Source organism: Triticum urartu, chromosome 7A, assembly GCF_056163025.1.
Source record: "Triticum urartu cultivar PI428250 chromosome 7A, HENAU_Tu73, whole genome shotgun sequence".
In the NCBI taxonomy this organism is placed as follows: domain Eukaryota; kingdom Viridiplantae; phylum Streptophyta; class Magnoliopsida; order Poales; family Poaceae; genus Triticum; species Triticum urartu.
Genome location: NC_141879.1, coordinates 683,735,446 through 683,759,729, shown reverse-complemented (window position 1 = coordinate 683,759,729; position 24,284 = coordinate 683,735,446). Strand labels below are relative to the sequence as shown.

General features: G+C 42.5%; 2 protein-coding genes across 2 annotated transcripts; one reads left to right on the top strand and one right to left on the bottom strand.

Annotated features, from left to right (window-relative positions):
• The first annotated feature begins 17,463 nt into the window (after nt 1-17,463).
• LOC125518975 (uncharacterized) lies at nt 17,464-19,765 on the top strand. The gene is made up of 5 exons (XM_048683866.2): nt 17,464-17,619; nt 18,362-18,443; nt 18,523-18,682; nt 19,028-19,088; nt 19,316-19,765. Exons 2-5 carry the CDS (start codon nt 18,401-18,403, stop codon nt 19,493-19,495), a joined length of 444 nt encoding a protein of 147 aa, XP_048539823.1. The 5' UTR covers nt 17,464-17,619; nt 18,362-18,400; the 3' UTR covers nt 19,496-19,765.
• Nucleotides 19,766-19,813: 48 nt separating this feature from the next.
• Nucleotides 19,814-23,115, bottom strand: CRY3 (cryptochrome 3). Its single transcript, XM_087534524.1, has 12 exons — nt 22,651-23,115; nt 22,421-22,560; nt 22,106-22,333; nt 21,868-22,012; nt 21,568-21,755; nt 21,447-21,493; nt 21,265-21,341; nt 21,040-21,115; nt 20,888-20,957; nt 20,662-20,785; nt 20,505-20,554; nt 19,814-20,238 (listed from the first exon to the last, which is right to left on the bottom strand). The coding sequence occupies exons 1-12, from the start codon at nt 23,081-23,083 to the stop codon at nt 20,035-20,037; spliced, it is 1,782 nt and encodes a 593-aa protein (XP_087390650.1). The 5' UTR covers nt 23,084-23,115; the 3' UTR covers nt 19,814-20,034.
• Between the last annotated feature and the right edge of the window lie 1,169 nt (nt 23,116-24,284).

The window sequence follows — 24,284 nt, the reverse complement described above, 5'->3', positions numbered from 1 at the left end:
TTCCTTATTTAACGTTGTGTTATTTTTTTTCTCTATTTGACATCGAAAAATTATTTTTTTCATATATAACACCAAGTCTAAAAAAATACATGCGCAGCTGTCACTACAGGAAAATCACGTTTTGCCGTGTGAAAGACTATAAGCCGAGAGCTTTTTTTCGGGTATTCGGCTTATGTTCCTCTAAACTGAGTCTACAGGAAAAAAACACCCGGCAACTACAAAACACACGGCTTATGGCAGTCTATAAGTCAAGTGGTCCGGAAAAGCCCTTGGCTTACAATAAGCACGCACGGCATCTACTGTCTAAGATTGCTGTATGTGGCTACATATATAGCTGACTAGCTGCATGCAGATCTCTAGCTGTATGTGTGTATCCCGCCGGTTCGGCTGCTAGCTAGCTGCGTGACGCGTGCAGGCTGAGCCAAACCGGTCGGCTGGACGGATCAAGTTGGAACTTAGAGAATCAGTTAGTTTGTTAGTGCGTGCTTGCATGCATGCACAGGAGTTGTTAGACGCTCTTAGGGGTTGTTTGGATAGCGAATATTAGCGATGGATTTGTACATATATTTCTTTACGGAGGAAGTATGTATTTGTGTGGCCGTTGAGGCAATGCTATGAAAGTGCTGTTAGTGGCCGTGCTTGTAGTTAAGAAGTAGTTAGTGGCCAGGTCATGCTGTTAGTGGCCGGCGGGGATGGATCAGGAGCGGGCGATTTGGGACAGATGGCCGGTTCATATTATACAAGGGGTAAAAGTGTTTTTTGTGTGCAATTTATGACAGTATTAAAAGAGTCAGGCATAAATTTTAGACTCGATACCAGATAGGGAAGAAAAAAAATTCAGTGTCAAATAATTAAGAAAACGAAATTCAAGATTGTGTTAATAAGAAATTCTTTCAATAAATTCTCTTCTTTACATAAATTTGACTTTTGATTTCAAATGCTCTCCAGGACCCAACCGAAGAGCCCTGCATCTGTAGTGGGAGAACTCCCAAATGGCTGGTGATGTAGAAGCTTCTCGCTATGTCTGTTGTGTTCTGTTTTTTCCTTCACAATTCCGTGTATGTGTTGGGAAGCTAATTCAACTGGCTAAATTTTAATCCCGTCTATTCTTCCATGTTCCTCTATCGCAAGGCACTGCTGAATTTTTGTGAGCATAGCCTTTTGATTGAGTGACAAAAACGTTCTTAATAATGAAAACTGGTGAGCAGTTTGGTGCACACAACTTAGGTGCTGGGGGTGATAGGTGACCTCGCGCGGCGAACCCGCTGCCGGCCACTCCGGCCACGGTGGCCACCAAGAGCACTGGGTACGCCATGCCGGCAACCACTACGCCGGCGGGCGGCACCTTGGCCGCGGCTCCGGAAACCTCGCCCGCAGGGGAGGAGACAGGAATTGGACATAGAGGCAAGTTGAAAATATAAATTTTTGCAGCCGGCGAGCCACTATAAGCAACCTCCTTAACAATTATCTTTATGTATAGACTCTAAAAACTCAATTGTAAAATATTACACTGAAAATAGATCAACCAACTAATAAATTTAAATAGGAAATGCATAAAATCAATTAGCAGCAATGTTTATTGGTTTAATAAAGAAACATCTACTCCATCCGTTCTTAAATATAAGTCTTTTTAGATATTTCAATGCGGACTACATACGGATGTATATAGACCATCATATACGGTTGAAATATCAGTGAGGGAGAATCCCGACTGTTGTCATGGAGGTCACTTCTTCTTTCCCTTGTGCTAGACCTTTAGGTAATGCACTCGGGAAAGAAGGGAGGAGCAACCATCACCGACGGTCGAAATATCAGAGAGGGAGTGCCCATCATATATGCCTTAGAGCTCAAATTGGAAAGGATTATGCAAGGCCTACGGATTTGAGGAGGGTATGAAAATAACCTTCGATATTGGCATTCCTCAAGATAAAGACATTTGGGTGGATCTGGGCATGATTTCAATTCTATCTCCGTGTGCGTTTGTTAACAAATTTGTTAAATAATCTATATTGCTTATCTAAAAATAGTTTTATTCATCCCTACTAAACTTGTTTTTTTTATAATTGATAACTTATTTCCTTTCTTCCAAAGATACAGGAAAGATGATAGACGAGACCTACTACAGTTATGGCTCAGAGCTAACTTAGGAGGAAAAGAATTACCTTGTCTCATTTGTTAATGATGTTCTGAATTTTAAGAACATTTATGGGGTTGGCCAAAATTATAGTGGATATGTGCCACTATACCACGAGTTGAGCGGTGGTATCATGCTAAGATTTTTTTATTATTGTGTTACTAGTCCATCTTTTTCATACAGTATTCTGAAGTAAACCACATTCTAACTATGTTACTATTATGTTCTTCAACATAATCTCCCGAATGATGTTGTGCATCTACTAATGTATGTCGAAGGTGAGATGACAATTGGTAGCTACACCCATGGATGAAGACTTCCGAATGTGCATACTCAATTTCTCAATTAGATGAGGGTCCCAAAATCAAAGGATGGAGAAAAATAGTGAATGAGCGCAGGCCACAAAATGGAGACCGGTGGATCTCTATGCTTCATAATGGAGAAGCAGGGGTTTTTTCTGTTTAATTTTATTTTACCTAAGAGAGAGTAGTAGGTCCTAGTACTTGTCATGTGCTAGGAAGTTATTTACCTAGGATGATAACACTTAGCTAATAGTGGTTGACTTATGATGATCATAATGATGAGATTGTTATATTACTACGATGATGATGAGTTGTTATATCATTGTTATTGTATAAAAATTTGTGTAAGGGTGTATAAATACAACATAAATATGTAGAAATAAAATACGCAGGTATAGTAGTGGCGCGGAGTACGAGCCCGCGCTACTGATTGTTAGTAGTAGTGTGGGGCCTAGCATGTGCTACTGCTAAGAAAAGTAGTACTGCAGTGCGCTAGCAGTAGCGCAAGGCCCACACTACTGCTATGCTTTTATCCCTCGCACTACTAAGGTTTTTTCTAGTAGTGGATCGGCTAGAGAGGCTCTGAATATATAGTTTCCGGGGACGACGAACCTTGATTGACCATTTGTACATAGGTTCCATATTACAAAGAGGCATCAAGCATCGTGATGATGGGACGATGGAGGATATTAAAGAGATACAAAACCAGAGAACATGAAGATGATTGAAGCCTACCAAAACACAGAAAACAAGGATGGAACGACAAATGTAGCATGCCTGGGTGGAGCGATACCACTTAGGTGTTGAATAAAACAGGAACCTTTTGATTTGAGTGAAAGCTAACAACTAAGATTGAGTCGTGCCGGTTCAATTTCATCAGACTTAATGTTGGCCAGTAGATTTTATGAAGATATGAGAATCGAGAGCAAAAATGGATTAGGGTTTTGAGCGGGCGGTGATTTGTCACCGACAGGTGGACAGCAACATGGAAGTAGGTGACACAAGCTTTCGGGAAGTTGATGGCGATGATGTTTCAGTGGTCCTTGGGCTCTAGTGACTTCATGTTTGCGGTGCAACACGACAAAATGGCTCAATCCCCAACTGCAACGAGGCGGCTTTCTCCTGGTGGTGTCTTGCTCGAGTAGAGCTCGGGCAATGTCGAACTTCTCAGGTGTGGCTTGGAATTCATGTTGGAAATATGCCCTAGAGGCAATAATAAAGTGATTATTATTATATTTTCTTAATCATGATAAAGGTTTATTATTCATGTTAGAATTGTATTGACCGGAAACTTAAATACATGTGTGGATACATAAACAAATACCGTGTCCCTAGTAAGCCTCTACTAGACTAGCTCATTGATCAAAAGATAGTTAAGGTTTCCTGACCATAGACATGAGTTGTCATTTGATAACGGGATCACATCATTAGGAGAATGATGTGATGGACAAGATCCATCTGTTAACTTAGCATATGATCGTTTAGTTTATTGCTACTGCTTTCTTAATGTCAAATACATATTCCTTCGACCATGAGATCATGCAACTCCCGGGTACCGAAGGAATACCTTGTGTGCTATCAAACGTCACAACATAACTGGGTGATCATAAAGATGCTCTACAGGTATCTCCGAAGGTGTCTGTTGAGTTGGCGTGAATCGAGATTGGGATTTGTCACTCCGTATGACGGAAAGATATCTCTGGGCCCTATCGGTGATACAACATCACAACAAGCTTGCAAGCAAAGTGACTAAGGAGTTAGTTACGAGATGATGTATTACGGAACGAGTAAAGAGACTTGCCGGTAACGAGATTGAACTAGGTATGGAGATACCGAAGATCCAATCTCGGGCAAGTAACACACCGACAGAGAAAGGGAACTACGTATGTTGTCATAAAGGTTCGACCAGTAAAGATCATCATAGAATATCTTTGAACTAATATGGGCATCCAGGTCCCGCTATTGGTTATTGACTGGAGAAGTGTCTCGGTCATGTCTACATCATTCTCGAACACGCAGGGTCCGCATGCTTAACGTTCGTTGATGAGATATAGTATTATATGAGTTATGTGAGTTGGTGACCGGATGTTGTTCGGAGTCTCGGATGAGATCACGGACATGACGAAGAGCTCTGAAATGCCCGGGGGTAAAGATTTATATATAGGACGATATTGTTTGGTCTCCGGAAAGGTTTTGAAATGCATCGGGTATTTATCGGATCATCAGAAGGGGTTCCGGGAGACCTACGGGGAGTTATTGGGCCAAACGACCCAAGGAAGGGAGCACCCCAGCCCACAAGGGGCTGGCACGCCCACCTCCTGACCGCCGGCTCTCTAGGGAAGGAAAGGGGGCGCCTAAGGCAGGGAGCCGCCGGTCCCCCTACTGCCATCTCCTCCACCCCCCCCCCCCTAGGAAGGAAAGGGGGCGCCTAGGGCTGGCCGCCGGCCCCCTTGGGGGTGCCCTAGGCTGCCTCCCTCCCCCTCCACCTATATATATGAGAGGAGGGGAGGAGGCAACACACACCACGATCCCCAAGCCGTGTGCGGCGCCCCCTCTCCCTCCAGTTCTAGTTCCTCCCCTGTCCACGTCCGTTCTGCTTAGCGGACCCCTACGGAGAAGTTTCACCACGCCGTCATGCTGCCTGATGTGTCTCCAACGTATCTATAATTTTTTATTGTTCCATGCTATTATATTATCTGTTTTGGATGTTTTATATGGATTAATATGCTATTTTATATTATTTTTGGGACTAACCGATTAACTTAGAGCCCAGTGCAAGTTTCTGTTTTTTCCTTATTTTTGACTTTTACAGAAAAGAAATATCAAACGGAGTCCATACGGAATAAAACTTTACGGTGATTTTTCTTGGACCAGAAGAAACCCATGAGACTTGGAGAGGAGGCTAGAAGACCCACGAGACGGCCACAAGCCGTGGGGGGGGACCCCCTGGCTTGTGGGCCCCTTGTGGACCTTCCTGGCCTAATTCTTCCACTATAAATCCTCAAATATTACCTCTATACCAGAGGGCACACCAAAAATACTTCTCCGCCGCCGCAAGCTTCTGTTCCCGTGAGATCCCATCTTGGAGAATTTTTTGGCACTCTCCCGAAGGGGGATTCGGTCACGGAGGGACTCTACATCGACCTTGCCTCCCTCCCGATGAAGCGTGAGTAGTTCACCATGAACCTAAGGGTCCATAGCTAGTAACTATATGACTTCTTCTCTCTCTTTGATCTTCAATACAATGTTCTCCTCGATGTTCTTTTGCGGTGCGTTTGTTGAGCTCCGATGAATTGTGGATTTATGATCAAATTATCTATGAATATTATTTGAGTCTTCTCTGAACTCTTTTATGCATGATTAAGATATCTTTGTATTTCTCTTCGAACTATCGGTTTAGTTTGGCCAGCTAGAATGGTTTTTCTTGCGATGGGAGAGGTGCTTAGTTTTGGGTTCAATCTTGCGGTGTCCTCACCCAGTGACAGAAGGGGTAGCGAGGCACGTATTGTATTGTTGCCATCAAGGATAAAAAGTTGGGGTTTATATCATATTGCTTGAGTTTATCCCTCTACATCATGTCATCTTAGTTAAGGCGTTACTCCGTTTTTATAAACTTAACACTCTATATGCATGTTGGATAGCGGTCGGTGTGTGGAGTAATAGTAGTAGATGCAGGCAGAAGTCGGTTTACTTGTCACGGACGTGATGCATGTATTCATGATTATTGCCTTAGATGTCGTCATAATTATGCGCTTTTCTATCAATTGCTCGACAGTAATTTATTTATCCACCGTATGTTATTTTCAAGAGAGAAGCCTCTAGTGAAACCTATGACCCTCGGGTCTATTTTCCATCATATATTTTCATATCTATAAACCAAAAAAACTCAAAAACACCTTGCTGCAATTTATTTATATTTACTTTAATTTTCTCTTTTATTTATCTTTTATATCTATCTCTATTCGATCTCAGTTTTGTTCGTGACCGTGAAGGGATTGACAACCCATTTTTCGCGTTGTGTGCAAGTGTTTGTTAGTTTGTGCAGGTGCATATATTGGAGACTTGTTTGTGCCTCCTAGTGGATTGATACATTGGTTCTTAACTGAGTAAAATATTTATCTCTACTTTGCTGCATCACTCTTTCCTCTTTAAGGAAAGAATCAACGCAAGCTCAAGAAGTACAACTGCCGGAACTCATCTACTACTTCGCCTCTTTTGCTGGATCGAAAAGGCGAGGATGTCATCGAGCTGAACGTGCGCTGAACGTAGAGGTGTCGTACGTTCGGTACTTGATCGGGACGGATCGAGAAGGTGTAAAACTACATCAACGATGTTGATAAACGCTTTCGCTTAGCGATCTATAAGGGTATGTAGATGCTCTTCCCTTCTCGTAGCTATGCATCTTCATGGATAGATCTTGCGTGTGTGTAGATTTTTTGTTTTCCATGCAATGTTCTCCAACAATTAATGTCACAGCGCTGTTACGAGGGAGAAGGGTTCATGTGAATGTGGTGCATTATGTTCGACCTAGGTAAGGAGAAAAAGGGCTTAGGAAGTTTCATGGTCAACAGAATAGATTGGACATTGGCGATTGCTTTGTTCAAAACTAGTCCAAAAGAATTTCTAAAAATATCAGAAAACTAGAGAAAATGAAATACTTACTTAGGGCCTAATAAAAGTATTTCCAAGCCAAACTATATTTTATAAATTTATTTTATTATCTTAAAGTTACTTTGGGTGTTAAAACTTTTAGACTTCAATTAACTCTCAAAATATTCTTCAACTCCAGAAAAATATTCCAATAGTATTAAATCATTTCCAATATCTATTATTTTGAATAAGTCGTATTATCTTCTCCCATATTTTAATTGAAAAATTATTTTCAGTATTTCAAAATTTTAATAAGAACTCAAAATGAAGGCAAATATAAATATTGAGAATTCATATATAGTTTCAACAGTTTAAAATCATACTCAATTTCAAAGTTCAAAACAAATAATTTAAAATTATTTAACTTATTAACATTATAAATTCAAAAAAAATGTTGTAGAACCAGACATGAATTCATTCAGGTGCTTCTTCCCATATTTCTCTGCCCTAATTCACCGCTGTCATTATACCTCTCATTGTCCTAATTCATCACTGCCAACATTCATGTATATTGAATTTGAGTTAACTAGTCTCTTATCCAGCTTATAAAAACCCACTTAATACAATTAGAGAATAACATCAGTAACAGATAATGTTTAAGCGCTATGTTTGTTCATGTTTACCGATAAATCATTTCTCAATGGACTAACATAAATAGTATGGCGCATGTTTATACTAATTATTTTTACTTTTTAAATTATTATGATAAGAAATCTGAATATATTTTCTTATATAGCATTTAGCACACAATGTATAATAACAATATCAAATAACACATGGAATGTTGTGGTTCCAGTTTCAGTGTTATACAACCGAATCATTAAAAATAGAACAATGATTTGCTAAATGAGCACAAGAATCTTAGTAGAAATGTATTTTCTCTTGAGAACGGTGTTATTTTTTATATATTTAGTTTGAAACATTTTAACATACTAAATTCCATTTAAATCAAAGGTAATCATAAAAGGACGACAAAATCTCATTCATCCCCGGAATATTTTGTGCCACTTTGATGTATTATACTATATTTATATGTGTTTGTATCTACTTTCTTATCTTAAAATATCTTAGTAGAGGTACAATTATTATTCTAACAAGTATCCTAACCAAAGTTTACATGTAGAGTGTGATATTCTAGTTTTTTTATCTAATATGATTGTCTAGTATTGTTGTAAGTACAACGTTTGAGGTGTCAAAAAGTGAAATGTCCTCGAATTTAATATGTTGCATGATTTTTGTCGTCGTGCCTACTACAATTTATACTACATGATTTTTGTTACTTTAATTGCATCAAATAAAAAATTATTTCCAAGATGTTTGGTTGGATGTAAATCCTCGTACTTTGTAAGTAGAAAACATTTAAAACTATTTATATATAGAATTCAATTCTAGGAATCAAACAATTGATACGTACATAAGAGACGTCATCCGTATACGAATCCAATGATATAATTTTGATGTCATATATCACATATTCAACACATTTTTGTATATTTCATTTCAAAAAGGGTTAGAGTTTACAGGGATCACCTAATACGTTAGGAGAGGAAGTCTACGCCATAGCCCGGCGTGTTCCTTTAAAGTTTCCGTCTTGAGACGGTGAGTCCACAAAATAAGGTCCTGAAGAATAGCTTTTACAGAGGTTTTGACATCAAATTCCAAACTTTGGAAAACCTTCTTGTTCCTAGCTTCCCAGATTTTCCAAAGAATGAGAAGAAGCATAAAGGAACGAACAGAAGAAGGTAATGCCGCCGGTAGCATGGTGGTGAAGAGATCAGCCGTAGGGTTGAATCGTGGTTTAATACCCGTTGCACGCCAAATCCTGCGAGCTGCCGGACAGGTGAAGAACAAGTGATCACGATCCTCCATCGCATTGCTGCATCTTAGGCAGGTGGTAGAGCTTAGAGCATCTCCAACAGCCGTGTCAGAAGACGCGCGCGGTAAATTTGATTTTTAGCGCGCGCTGGACGGTTTCGCGCGCTTCAGCGATGGTGGGAAACAAGTGCGCGCGGGAAAGGGCGGCAGCTCGCGCGCTATTTTTGGCGCGCCGCTTCCGGCGTGCCTATAAATTGCGTCGCTCGTCACGCGTCACGCGCGCCTCGTAGCTTCTTCACCGCTCCAGCGCGTCCACCGTTTCCTCTCCTCGCCGCTCCAGCACCTCGCCCACCGACGCGCCACCATTCCGCCGCGCCGCCGAGGAGCGTCGGGCTGCTGGTACTCTGCCGAGATTCGGTCCGGCGACGTCCGGCTCGGCCTCGGTACATTCCAGATCTCGCACGAGGCCGCACGCGCCTACGACGCGGTGGCGTGGCGCCTAGACAGGCCGCGCCAGCAGATGAACTTCCAGGATGTCCAAACGCGCTAGCAGACGCAGGACGTCGCCCCTCCGCCTCGTCTTATCACGGACCAGGACCGTGCGAAGTACGCTCGGCGGCAGCGCCGCCTCCTCGTCTCCGAGGAGGACGAGTGGGCCATGGTGGAGTGGCGCCGACGCCACCCGGAGGACGTCGCCAACGAGGAAGCCTTCTGGGCAAGGCGTCGCGAGGAGATGGCAAGGCGCCGCGCAGAGCGGTTGGACAGGCGTCGGCGGAAGGCCCTGGCGTTATCGCAATGCGAAATCGTTGAAAATGGTGGGCGGTCGATCTTTTCGTCTAATGATGACCGTTGGGAAGACATGTGGCTCGATACCTCGGACCAGACCAGCGAGGATGATGAAGATGATGATGACGACTGGGAGTAGGCTGTAGTTGCACTATTTAGTACACATTTTTTGACATTAGTGTAGTGTCAAAAAGCGTCTTACATTATGAGACGGAGGGAGTAGTTTTTTAAAAAAAATCGTTGCACCGTAGTTTTTTATCGATCTATACTATGGAACTATGTAAAATATCTATGTGTCGTTTTGATCTATGAATTTTATTTATCGTTTTATTAAAAAAATGTAAGCAATGTTTAGCGTGCGCTGCATTTTAGCGCGGCCGCTGAAGCTACGCGCGCGCTCAGTTTTAGCGCGGCTGCTGAAGCCAGTGCTGCCGGCCGCGTCAAATCAGACGAAGGACGCGCGGCAAATGAGTTTTTAGCGCGCGACGCGTTGCGCGGCTGTTGGAGATGTTCTTAGGATATTCAACACGTCTTTGGATATTCAACACATATTTGACGCCATGGAGCCACGCCAGGGTTGACACGCGAACAGAGATCTCCCTCCGGCCGTGTGTGTACCCCGCCGCCCTCACGTGCGTGCGGCACGGCCAACGCCCTCGCGGATTACTGCCAGATGGGGCAGTCTGTGTCCGTGCGGCCTGCTGCCCGGCGCTCCTGGACGAGCGTGTGTGTGTGTGTCGTACGTGGATGCTTCAGTGTGCTGCCGCTGTGTGTGATGCGGGCTTGTGTGTGGGAGTGTTGCGTGCTTGTTTGGCCCTCGTGCGTGCTTTCGGCGTGTGCTGCCGCTGCTGTTCTGTTCAGGGCCGGCCAGGGTCGCCGCCCGTCGTCGCGCGTCATATGTTCAATCAAATGCGTCGATGGTTTGAGCACGCAAATGAAGGATAGATAAAGGATACTTCCTCCGATCCATAATAAGTGTCGCGGTTTTATGCTAAGTGAAGTGGCATTGGGGGTGTCCTGTCCGCGGACATGTACTCCCACTCTGAGTCCAATCTCAAGTGAAGCGAAGCAGCGCACTATGCATTGCATGTTTCATCCATTATCCGACCAAATCCATACAGTTAATTACCTATAAGCATCTGGTTCCAAAAAAATAACTATAAGCATCACTCCGCTTGCATTGTTTTTAGATCCATTACTCCATCGACGCGATGACCTGATGCATATCCCAGGAGTAAACACCTGCAAGAAAGGGATGCCTCGTAGAGCCCAGGGACAGTCGGCCGTCCGATCAAAGATTCTCTGTGATGCCAGCCGTTGGACCTCGGGCTGATTTCGTTCGAGCCGTTAGATCTTGGGGTCGATCGTCGTCTGATAAAAGCTCAATTTCAATTGCATTGGTGGATTATTCATGTGCTTTGCTGGGGGTAGTTTGGAGACTTCAGTTCGCAACACATAAAAAGGGCAGCATCATCGTGGTGAAACCCTAACGTGCACATACGGTGATAAAATCCCCTCGATTCACCCCTCTCCACCCCGCTTGCGCCTCCTCCGACCCTTGGGAAAATCAATTTGACACTAATCCTTAGGGAAACAATATTTCCGCTGCTTAGATTGTGTTGTACTAGTTGTTGATTTAATTGAGGTCAATCAAGTTTTATGGTGCCACAAAAATTGATTTGGTTTTCTTAATTGCAAGTGCCGCTCTTTCTCATCGCGCATAATGTTAATCTTGCAATGATAAGGTTAGGGTTAAAGTTTTAAGGTTCGGTCATTCTAAGAGGTATTGTTGTTCACTTCTTGAAATTTAAATATATTAGTTAATATGACTATTTAAAATTCTGCAGGAAGCATTTTCTCCTTTTGCAACATTCATTGCATTAAGTTAGTTACTATGACTGTCATGATATATTTATTTTCTGAATATTTAGTACCATGAAATCCAGTGTGCGTAGTGGCATACGCGCTATTTAGAAAAGGATAACTCTTTAATATCCATTATGCATGGATGGACTTAAAATTACTACTATGTACTAATCATGGTGCGTATCTTCAGTCAGATCTACACCTTACAGAACGTAAAAAACACAGTGGTCAGTAATGCTAAAATATTTTTGTTTGAGCTGCAGACTTGGTTATAATAGAAACTTCTAATTCAAACATACTTGTATCAAGAAATTGAATTGAGCATTTTTTAGATTGTGCGAAGTTAGGGCCTTTATTATCGTCTTTCGGTTCATTTATTGCTCTATATTGCGAGCATGCTCTAGAATGTTTGAATGTGCTTTGCAGATTTTGTTTGTGGAGAGGTTCAATTGTTTCAACCGATTTAAATGCAAAAGGGTGGCACGCTCCCTTGTGATGCTGATGTTGAATTATCTATTGAAGTCAGGTATACTAAAGATAGGATCAAAATTAGGATATGTGTAAACTTGTAGTTTTCTCTCAAAGATGGGATTAGAATTGGAAGAACCATATATATTGGTTCTCTTGGACTACTACCGTTAGGATTTGCTTGGTATATAGTGCTACATTTCCATGACATGCTCAAAGGGATGTAATGCGCCGAACCATTAATATTATGTCTTCTTCCATTGGATTGTTCTGCTTGTTTGGTGCATACAGTGACATAAACATCAAGAACATAATTTGTATTACCAAATAAGGTCTCGAGCAACATGCAAATGTGATTATGTGCTACAAACAATGACTATATTGTTGTCTTTGACAGAAGGAGAACTCCTGGATCTGGAAGATAATACCAGTTACAGAAGTATAGTTGGTGCACTTCAGTATTTAACTCTGATGTTTCCTTTGCGGTAGATAAAGTTTGTCAGTTTCTTCATGCACCCACTATTGCTGAGTGGACAACATCAAAATGTATTCTAAGGTATGTGAAGAACACCTCATGTGTTGGTTTGACGTTCAATAAATCTTCGTCTAGTCGCATTATTGCCTTTTCAGATGCAGATTGTGCTGGTTACTTGGATGATAGAAAGTCAACAAGTGGGTTTGCCATCTTCTATGGACCAAATTTAATTTAATGATGTGCGAAGAAACAAGCCACTGTTTTCAGGTCAAGCATAGAGGTTTGCCCTATACTCAAAGAACTTGGAGTGTCACAAGCTCAACCTCCTTGTCTCTGGTGCGATAATCTTGGTGCAGCTTACATGTATGCTAATCCAGTTTTTCATGCTCGTACTAAGCATATTGAAATAGACTTTTACTTTGTCAGAGAATGAGTTGCAAATAAATAGTTAGAAATCAGATTTATTCCTTTAAAGCATCATCTTGCATATGGCTTTACAAAAGCGTCGCCCATGAGAAACTTTCAAGAATTCAAGTGTAACATCAACTTGATGACTTGATGAAGTTGTGATTAAGGACGATGTTAGACATCTTGGTGTGCACCCACACATATATGTCATTCTGTTAAGGAGTTAGCAGCAGTTAGGAAGATCTCTTATTCTCTCTTATCTCTCCAAGGTAATCGCCAACTGTCATGTTCCTAGTCATGCGCTTGTATGCTCTCACAAGATAATCCTCGTTATATTAATATATACGTGCGGGCTCTCCTAAGGGAGAGTTGAGACGCTTCACAAAATTTCCACATACTATATATTACTCCAATGTAAACAATCACTGGTGTCGTGAGGGGTAGGGGAGTGCCCCTGCCCTACCATGGTTGCTAGACATGAACACCTCTCTACCACCAAACCATAATCGAGGGGGCGGGGGCAATGCATGTCCCGCGACACTTTGCCGATGAGCTCGCCGTCAAGATCATCGACTGCGTGCCTCGTTGGTGCGCATGACGCGTCCATAAACCAGTGAAGGCTCCAAGTCCGGTGGTAGGGCTACTTGGTGATAGGGTGGAGTGCAAGTACTTGAGGAGCAAGTGCCCCAAGTAGATCCACGCGAACAAGCGGTGGACCGGCAGCAATGACAAGATGATGAGTACTAGTTAATAAGGCAATGAAGTTGCACCTTTGTTAATATGAGTAGTCTATCATTCCTACGGAGCTATAGTGTCATAATACACAACCCAGGTGACACGAAGCTTTGGAACCCTTAAAATTTGGCACAACATGCATGTTTATTGTTTAGTACTCACTTCGGATACATGTTGTCCACACACATATATGAAACTATGGTTCTAAGCAACTATACAAAAGAAAGTTGCTTAGACTTAGAAAATAGTACTATTTTTGTCTAGATGTGATTTCGCTAATTCTAGGCCTATTTGATTGACTAGCAAAGGACACGTGCGTTGCAACGGGAATAAACACAATCTCCAACGGCCATGACCATATTTTGTTGCAGCACCGAGATACACTATCACTCTAAATTTCATGAAATCATGAACAATTTTAAACTAATGAACTTTGAAATTTAAATATTTTTAAATTTGTGAACACTATTAAAAAACCAAACATTTTCTAAAATCAAGAACATTTTTTTGAATTTATGAACATTTTATACTATTTGCAAACATTTTTTAAATTTTGAACATTTTCTTAAACAAATTTCTTGATTCACAAACATTTTTTGATTTAACGAATATTTTTTAAAATGCATGATCATTTTTTGAATGCACGAACATTTTATTAATGAATAAACTATTTCGTAAGTCACAAACAGATTTTGAATTTTTAGGATATTTTTCCATTCACGAATATTTTTTGAATTGTTAAAATTTTATTCAATTTGATTAACATTTTTAATACACAATATTTTAATAAATCATAAATATGTTTTGTTTCCCAAATATTTTTTTAGAAATATTTGAACATTTTTTAATAAGAAAACATTTTTACAAAGTCAGGAACATCTTTTAATCCACAATAAAATTATGATTTATTCAATACTTTATTTATAAAATCACTTTTTAAAAATTCTTAAATTATTTCAAGTCTCAAATTATTTAAAGTAGAAAAAATAAATCGGAAAAGAAAAATGAAAAATGAAAAATAAAATTAAAAAAGCAGGCTGTAGGACATGGGCCGGCCCAAACAGGCGATCTGCGTCTTCTCCCAACGCGCAAAGCGCGGTATAGGAGGTCCTTACTGCATGGACCGGCCCAGACAGGGGATTCTCCCTTGTAAAACGTGTTTTATCACTTATACATGGCATTGGTGGGCAATATTTTGCAACTTCTGGGGTAATTTTCATGATATACCGCCATAAGGAATAGCCTCTTTATTATTAGATTAGCAAATATGCCTGTGCAGAAACATTTTTTTTAATATTTATTTTTGTGAACATTTTCTAAAATTTCATGGACATTTTTTTCAGATTCCCGAATATGTTTTGAATACACGATCATTTTTTCAAAACCATGAACATGATTTTATTTCTCAACCATTTTTTCCAAATCATGATTTTTTATAATTTGCGAACAGTTTTGCAAAACCAGCAACATTTTTTGAATATTCAAATTTTTTATGATTTCCTAAACATTTTGAATTTCCGTATATTTTATGAGTTCTCGAACTTTTTTTTGAAAACTCATAACTTTTAAAATTTGAAAATCCCAAATTAATTTAAAGAAGAAAGAAAACAAAATGAGAAAAGAAAAGACAAAAAATGAAATGAAATAAAAATAGGGGAGTGAAGCCCCGCCCATGAGCCGGCCCATGAACGCATACGTGGGGGAGGACATGTGTTAAAGGAGCTATGCATCAACCACTCTGCTGCTTGTGGGTGTGTGGTTTATATCGATCTCACCTCTATAAAACAACGAAGCTGGACGGCGACTTTTGATCTGAAAAATTGAATCACTTTCTTCAATTATGGATGGCATAGTGGGTAATTTATAGCAACTTCCGGAATATATTTTCGGACGGACCGCTAGAAGCGATAAGGGCTTTATTATTAGGTAAAGATATAGAATGAATCAGTGAACATTTTATGAATGATTAAACTATTTTGTAAGTCACAAACAGTTTTTGAATTTTTTGAATATTTTCCCATTCGTGAACATTTTTTGAATTGGCAAAATTTTGCTTTAACTTCATTAACATTTTTTAATACACAAAGTTTCAGAAAATCATGAATATTTTTTGATTTCCCAAATATTTGTTTTAAATTTTTGAACATTTTTAATAAGCAAATTTTTTTATAATATCGTGAAGACTTTTTGAATCCACCGATATTTCATGGTTTATTAAATATTTTATTTCAAAAATCTCATATTTTAATTTTCAAAACTTTTTTGAAGTCCCAAATTATTAAAAGTAGAAAAAATAAAATATAAAAGAAAAATAAAAAACGAAATTTGTAAAAATGCTGCACGGACATGGGTCGGCCCAAACAGGCGCTACGTCTTCTCCAGCGCGCAGAGCGCGATATATGAGGTCCCTACTGCATTGGCCGGCCCGGGCGGGGTATTCGTCTGTATAAAAACATTTTTTATCACTTATAGGAGGCATTGTGTCTCCCAAAAAAACTTATAGGTGACAGTTGTAGGCGATATTTTGCAACTTTAAGGGTAATTTCTGAGACGTACCGCCAGGAGCAATAGCCCATTTATTATTAGGTATCGATATATGGTTCTAAAAACGTGCGAACAAGAGAAACAACAAGTTGGATGTCATGCCTACTACTCCATTGTTGAAAAAACATAGTATTATTTCGAGATGTTTGAATAGATTTAAACTTCCTATGAAGCACGGTGAGATAGTACATTTGATTAAAAGTAGAAGGTTGAGCGCGCTTCATTGCGTCGTCGGTGTCGTTGGATTTCATAATGTTTGTTTGTTTTTTGGTGTTCACACGTGGGGAAGATGGCCTCTGTGTCTTTGTTCTTTTTGTGATATCGTGTTTTGGTGGACTTTATTGATAGTGCGATTCTATGGTATTCACCAACCAACTCATACTTATATGTGAAAGTCTCTTGCACTGCACTGGTGACCGCAGGTATCGTGTTGGTGCTACGGTGTCATATATTGGTGTTCCTTTTCTTTTTCTATGTGGCGAGAGGACATGGGGACCGGTGTGTTTTAGGTTGGTCGTTGTGGATTAATTTGAGAAATCGTCGATCCAGTCAAAATTACAAACCAAACTCAATATTAAACACCTTAGAATTGATTCCGAAAAGCCGTTGACCTAGTTCAAATCATGAAGCAAATCCAAAATTAAACACCGTTAACCCAGTTCAAATCATGAATATTTAGATCGAAAACCCAATTCGGTGCCCAGGCTCATCTGCACCCGTTCAAAAAAATCCAAAAAAAATTGTGCGTGAGGTTCGCTCCAAATTTCAACTTATTTAGACGTTTGAGTAGCTCCCAGCAAAAAAAAAATCGGATCAGAACAGTGTGTGAACAGTAAACCTTTTTACAGACCCTGAATTTTTCTTTTTTGCTGGGAGTTACTCAGATGTCCAAATGAGTTGAAATTTGGAGCGTACCTCATGCATAAACTTATCTACCACACACAAAAAAATTAGAATTTTTAGTATTTATTTTGGTTTTTTCGTCAGGAGGGTGCAGATAGATCCTTCTTCATTGCACGTATATATAAATATCACACACAAGGGGGAAAAAAGTTAGACGCACGTGGCGCTCGGCGCGGAGCACCCCATCACTCCTCCCTCGGGGCGCGTGCACCGGCCGCCACCCTCGGGGCGCGTGCGCGCCACATGACGCGAACAACCGTCACATGATGCAACGCAGCCCAAACCCAAACCGCCGCGGCTTTCCCTTCCCCTCCCCGCAAAAAAATCCCCCGCCCTCGCATCCCAGCCGTCCATCCGTCCCGTGCGCCTCGGGGCAGATAAATACCTCGGCCCGAGCGAGCCGAACCCAAGCCCTCCTCTCCTCTCCGGCGGCCGTCGCTTTCCCCTCGGACCCCTCCCCTCCGCTCGCGCCCGCCCGCCAGCCCGCCTGACGCTGCCGGTTCTCCACGTCTCGCCCCCGCCTACGCGCTCAGGTGAGTTCTTGGCCCTTATCCTCCTCCCGCCTCCTTCTCCTTCTTGGTTTCGTCTCTCGTGCCTCTGGTTAGCGGGTTCTTTGGAGGAAGCGAGATTGTGCCCTTCTCCGCCGTCGTGGCCGTGCTTGCTGCGCCGCCGTCGTGAGATTGGGCCGCTCCGCCGTAGGGATGGCGGCTAGGCGATAATAGGGGGTTTAAATCTGTCTCTGCGGGGAAGGTTTGCTGCGAGACTTCTTGCTTTCTGAAGATGTTTGCTAAGATGCGTATCAGTCGATGAAAATTCCCAGTCTTTCCGGGAAAAAGACGGTTGAATTTTACGACTCTGTGGCATGTCGACATGGATTGTGGCAAGACCAGATATATTATTATCAACAAGAAAAGTCTGAGATTGTTGTGCTGGCTCGCTGAAGCGGAACTAATTGTAGTTATGCAGAATAACTGAGGCAGAACCAGTTGTAGTTATGCAGAACAATTTAAGCAGAATAACTGAGGCACAATTAATTATTATTCTATTGCAGAATAATTGAAGCATAATTACTGAATCAGAACTCGATTGTGCACAACATGCTCAAAGAATTTCATTACTTGTTTTTTCTAGTGGCGTGTAAAATGAGTACTAGGGAGATCTTTGATGGGCTCTCGCCATTCAATGCAAGCATGAAACTGTGCAGAGATACTTTATCTTTATTTAAGATTGATGTACTCCTACTCATGATTGGGGAATACTTCAATCAATGTGCAGGTCCTTGTTGAGTGAAGCATCTTCCTTCCTTTTTCTGACATGGGGATGGAGCATCTGATGAGTGTCGTGAATCCTTCATCAGGTTAGCCACCAAAGGTTTCCATCTGCCAATATAGTTTCTGTGCACAGCAAACTGCGACTGACTGACTGTTTGTGCATAGGTTACATCTTACAAAGAGGTCTCGAACGCCGTGGTGATGGGACGATGGAGGAAAAGAAAGAGCTACAGAAGCAGAGGACAGAAAAAATGATGGAAGCCTACCAAAACACAGAAAGCAGGGATGGAGTGATCAGATGTCCAATTCCATGCAAAAGCAGCAGGTGTTTTTTCAATTCTTTGGTCAACTAGATTTTACTACGGTTCACACTCTGCATCTTGTATGTTTCTAAGAAATTACCAAATTTAACTATTTTGAATGCATATTGTTGCCTGAAATCATTTGGATCATCTAGAGTTGTCCCAATCAGGATTTTTCTCATTTGTATTTTAGATGGATATAAACAATATGCAATGATTTTACAGCTAGTACACACTCTGCTCTGATATGACATTTTCATAATTAATTGGGCTTTTAAACATCTGCAAAGTTGATCAGATTTTTCTTTTGAGTTTTGACATTTTGATCTTTATTAAAAGACTCATGATTTTTCTTCTTCTTTATTCAGACCGTACAGGGAGTATGATTTTAAAAGTGCACAAGATCTCTCTGATTTTATGGTGAGCAAGGTTAGTCTCTCTCTCTCTCTCTCCCTCTCTCTCCCTCTCTGATGTTTGTGAAATGTGCTTGCACTTTCCAGTCATAGGCTATTTCATTTTGGATTGAACTTTCTTTTCATTTTTTATCTTTTGAGCTGTGCTGGAGTAAATTGTTAGCACAGCTAAACAAACAGTCTGACATTTTCTTGTTATTTAACCAAGTCCCTCTTAATAACAGTTGGTTTGACAATCTGCAGGCTTCTCCTCCATACTTCATGGGATCTCCACCAGTTCGTGCAAGCAATCCCCTTGTCAATGACAGGCAGTTCTGTGCTTGGAAAGTACAAAGCGTTGATGAGTCACTCGGCATTCCTATACCAACCAGGGGCTACCGCGTTGGCTACAACAAAAGGGGAGGGGCTGCTACAGAGGATTGAAGCTACATTTATCAGTTTCATGACCTCGCTGTGAAGTTGTAGTTGTAACAAGGGAAAATTGTACATAGGAAGTCATCACCTTCGGAAGCTTCCCGTTTTCGAGGTTCTTTGTGGCATGTCATCGGTAGTTATGTGTATATATCTTTTCGTTCAGTTTTGCGGGCAGCGAGGCTAGTTTTGGCAAATAAATTTGTCAAACTCTGTTGTTGAGAATTGAGGTTTTTGTTCAGGTTTAATGGAAATGACAGCATTTCTTTAGTTTCTATATAATTGCCATGTTAATCTGTGCTGGATGTGTTATTGGCTGTTATGAGCTGCTTTTTCGTCACGATAAACCATCAGCATATCTTTTGACTGTTGGTCAGTACAGCAAGATCAGGATCAGGTTTTGTACTTCTGAGCTCACCTTGTCACTGATACATACATTTCACAGAAGCTTTGTGATACTTCACCTCTCATTTGCTTTTGAACCAACTATTGTAACATTTGCCCCATCTCCTACTGACTCTTCATCCATGGTAATCAACACATACACTGTATTACTTTTGTCTTCTGTAAATATTCTTTGGCCTTGTCTGCCTGTTGAATTGCTGATCTTTTCTCTGATGCCCACCATCAAATTTCAGTGGAACTACCTGCTTGATGTATGAGGCCCCTGGGAAGTTCCTCCTTTCCTTTGCGAGTGAACGAAGCTCTGGTAACCAGTACGCGACATATTCGCCATCAGGATCGTATGTCTTGGCCTACAGAGGAATGTTCACTCATGGTCAGGTTGTTGAAGATATGAGTAGTGCAGATCACCATGCTCTGACATCATCATCTTATGGTTATGGTTATGAGGCGATAAGCTGATGCTCATAAAACCTAGTATAATTTTGCGGTGTTCTTATGTCGCGATGCTCACTTGCTTATTAATATATGCTGATGGTTTATGGTAGCATGATTAACTGAAGTTCATCTGGTAAAAACAAGTATTCAGATATTAGTGATATTTAGTCTTGCTGCTTACTTGCTTGGGGATGCTGAAGTATCGATCTTCTCGTGGATCATTGCCAACTCCTGTTAATATTTCAGCAAAATTCAGTTGAATGTGTGCATGAGCTCCTAATTATATGCTATCTAGTATGAACTACCAAGATAGTAATGAGACACAAGGAAACACTGACCTGCTCCATATGTCCAATTACCATAATTTGAAGCAGGGTCATAATCCAGAAGGCATGTTTCAAACCATTCAGCTCCCATTCGCCAATCGATGCCCATGTCCCGGACCAAAAAAGAGCAGACAATCTGCATAGAAGATCATTGAACGATTGGCATATGCAAAAGGATGGCCTGCATTAAACTCTAATGCGCAGTCATGCTGATGATCAGCACTATGTCGAAAGTTACCTGCCGGCCACGGTTGGACATGAAACCTGTAGCTAAGAGCTCCTTCATGTTGGCATCAATAAGAGGGTACCTGAAATTCACCATGACCAGATTCAGAACTCAGAAGGTATGGCAAGCAGCAAAAAGATGGAACAACTTGGAGTATGCCGTACCCGGTCCGACCATCTTTCCAAGATTCGAACAATGCCTGATCTTGGCTCCACTTGGACGCCACTTTTCTCGGACCCCCTACAGCATTCACAAAAGGATTATGCTCTTTTGCTGGCCGTGACCTTTTCTCCAGATAAAACATTTGCGCATTATTTTCGTAATAAACTGGGAAAGCAAGAATTCAGAATGATACATTTTCTTACGATGAGAGACAATTGTATCCTTACCCAAGTGGAAAATGGAGTTCCCATATTTTGCTGAAAGGAATCTGAAGTAGTCTCTCCATATCAGCTCAAATAAAACCCTGAAACCATCGCCGTGTCAGGAACGGCATACCAGACAGTGAATCTGAGCATTCCTTACAAGACCTTCAACATGAAATTTAGGCCAGAAATGCACACTGACTAACCAGTATGTGGAATCATTTGCTATTCTCTGCTTCTCGTATCTCTTAACCTGCATTATCACCAAACATTTAGCACAGGAGAGAAGGAGCTGATAATGTCTGCAGAAAAACGTTAAATATCCACCTCTTCGCAAACATAGCGCGGCGAAAGACTGCCCGAAGCAAGCCAAGGGGAGAACTTGGTGGAGTAGTCCGGCCCAAGCATGCCGTTCCTGGTCTCTTTGTACACTTTCACCTGATCATTCTTCCAGAAGTACTCATGGACCCTTCCCAGCGCCGCGCTCTCTCCTCCGACGAAACGCATTCCCTTCTCTGACTACATAGAGGGGCAAACAGTACGAACTGTAACTGAAATTCCAGAATCATGTCCACAAAGGGTACTACAGTGGGGTACTGAAGATCAATAGAATACAGTTAACTGAACCTGCCTTTGTCACACTCAGACCCAATGACTCCAGAGTAGGTATCGAGCCCCACCCTCCGATCTCGTCCAGGCCGGAACCCGGGGCCGGCCCGAGCGAAGGCGGCAGCTTGCCGCAGCTCCGGACCGAGGACTTCGACTCGACCGCCTGCACGGCAGAAGCATCACATTTCACGAACAACAGCCAGCAACAGCCTTACCACAGTTTGCAGAGCAGTCAGGATGAATGGAGAGCTCCTACCTTTCTGAACTGCGTGTACACGTCCGGCAGGTCGCTGACAGGGAACGGGAGATCGTCGATGTGGTACATCGTCGCCCCCCAGACGAGCTGAAGCTTCGGGCTGAGAGGCTTATTACTCCGGCCAGAAGCTCCTCCTTGTCCTTGAGGGACGGCCACCTGCTCCAGGCCTCTGCGCACGAGGCGCTCGACCAGAAGCTCCTCGCTGCAGGTCTCCTTGTGGGCATAGACCTGGAGATCGACCCGGAGATTCAGTATCAAGCTGGAGCAATCAACCGGCTCGGTGGATGTGAGATTTGTGCAGACGGGCTAGCTTACTGTGTGTGCGCTGACGGCCTTGGCGATCGCAGGGAGGATGTCTTCGGGCTTGCCGTGCCGGACGAGCAGGTCGAGGCCGCGCTTCTGGAGATTCTGCTTCAGGTCTCCCAGGCACTCTATCAGGAACTGCGCCCTCAGTGCTGCAACGATCGATCAGTCAGTCAGTCGGATCAATCGAGCTTCAGTGTCGTCGATGCCGTGGAAATTTGCTGTGGTGTGGTGTGCCTCGCCTCCGGTCTTGGGGAAGCCGAAGCGGTGGGTGGCGCCGGCGAGGACGCGGGGGTCGACGCAGTAGACGGGGAGGACGGCGCCGGAGGCCGCCCACGCGCGCGCCAGCGCCTCGTTGTCGAGCACCCGGAGGTCGCTCCTGAACCACACGACGGCCACGCCGCCACCTCCCCTCCGAAGGCCCGTCGAGGTGTGCCTCCGGAATGCCTCGTCGGCCGCCGCGGCGGTCTCCTCGGCGCCCAGGGACGGCACCGCCGCCGCCAGCACGGCGCGCGGGGGGCGGAACGAGCTGAAGGTTGAGGCGGCGTCGGCCATGGAGAGGAGGGCGCGCAGGCTGGCGGTCGGCTGTCGCGGGAGGAGGAGGAGGGATTGCGCGGCGGCGGGAGGGAAGGAGGAGGCGGAGGAGGAGAGGAGGTGGTGGTGGTGGTGAAGCATTTTTCTGGACTGGGAGGTGAGGTTTTTGAGAGTTGAGGGGGGTGGGTGGAAGATGGAGGCGGGAGGAAGGTGGAGGGAAGAGCGGGGAGGGGTGCCACGTGGGGGGACGTGAGTGGTGCTACGTGGATGGATTTGAGCCTGGGGATATGGGTGATGGATAATGTGGGCCGGAGCACAGAGGGTTTATGAGGGTGGGCCCGGAAGGCAGCGTGTTGCTGTCATCATTTTCGTAGGGATTTAAATTTCGAAAATACAAGAACACAAAGGTGAACATGCCGCAAAAATGGTGAACGTTCCACTCACATGTGAAGTTCTTTTTGGGAAGGGGGGTACACTCACATGTGAAGTTTCGCGAGGTAACAACATCTGTGGTATTCTTGGCGAAGAAAACAAAAATGAGCCTCTAAATTGATTCAAGCATGGTTTATTTTATAGCGCTGATTTTATCTTTTTGCTCGGAATATCACAGATGTCATTTCCTTGCAAGACTTGCGAGTATGAAGTTAAGATTTTTTTTTTTCATTTTCTTTAGTATTATTTGCCCATTTTTTGGGTTGCATGCAGGTTCCAAAAATCCACGTCCATGGACACTTCCCCTCAATGCGACGTGTGGAGAACATATCTAGCATTTTTTCTAAAAACACCAAATACCACCACAGGCCACCGGAAACTGGAGTCCAAGAACTTCGACATGACATTACGCCTTCAATGAGGCACACGTTTCTATTGCTTGGGGAGTACTCCCTCTGTAAACTAATATAAACGCGTTTAGATTACTGCTTTAGTGATCTAAACGCTCTTATATTAGTTTACGGAGGGAGTAGTTGGTATTTCTGAGCACAATCAAATCGTTCTCAAACATACATTGAGAAAATGAATAAATCAACACAGCATGTGGTTAACCATGTGCTGCGGAAATTGAATAAATCTTCCATTTTGTGTATCTGGTAATAAAAACTAGCTCATGGTATCTCCGGAACACACTAAATATAAACATACAAATACTTGACAAGCGAGCTGTTTTTGGTGCAACACAATAATGTTGTTGTGGTGGGAGGCAAAGTGAGCACTGGAGGAAACATGAATGAAACAAGTGCTCACCCAAAAGAAAAAGGCCAGTATATGCAAAAACAAAAAGGCCTCTTGTCTGCAGTTAGCACCGCTTCTGTACTCTGTACTCTATGTAACCAAGCAAAACCAA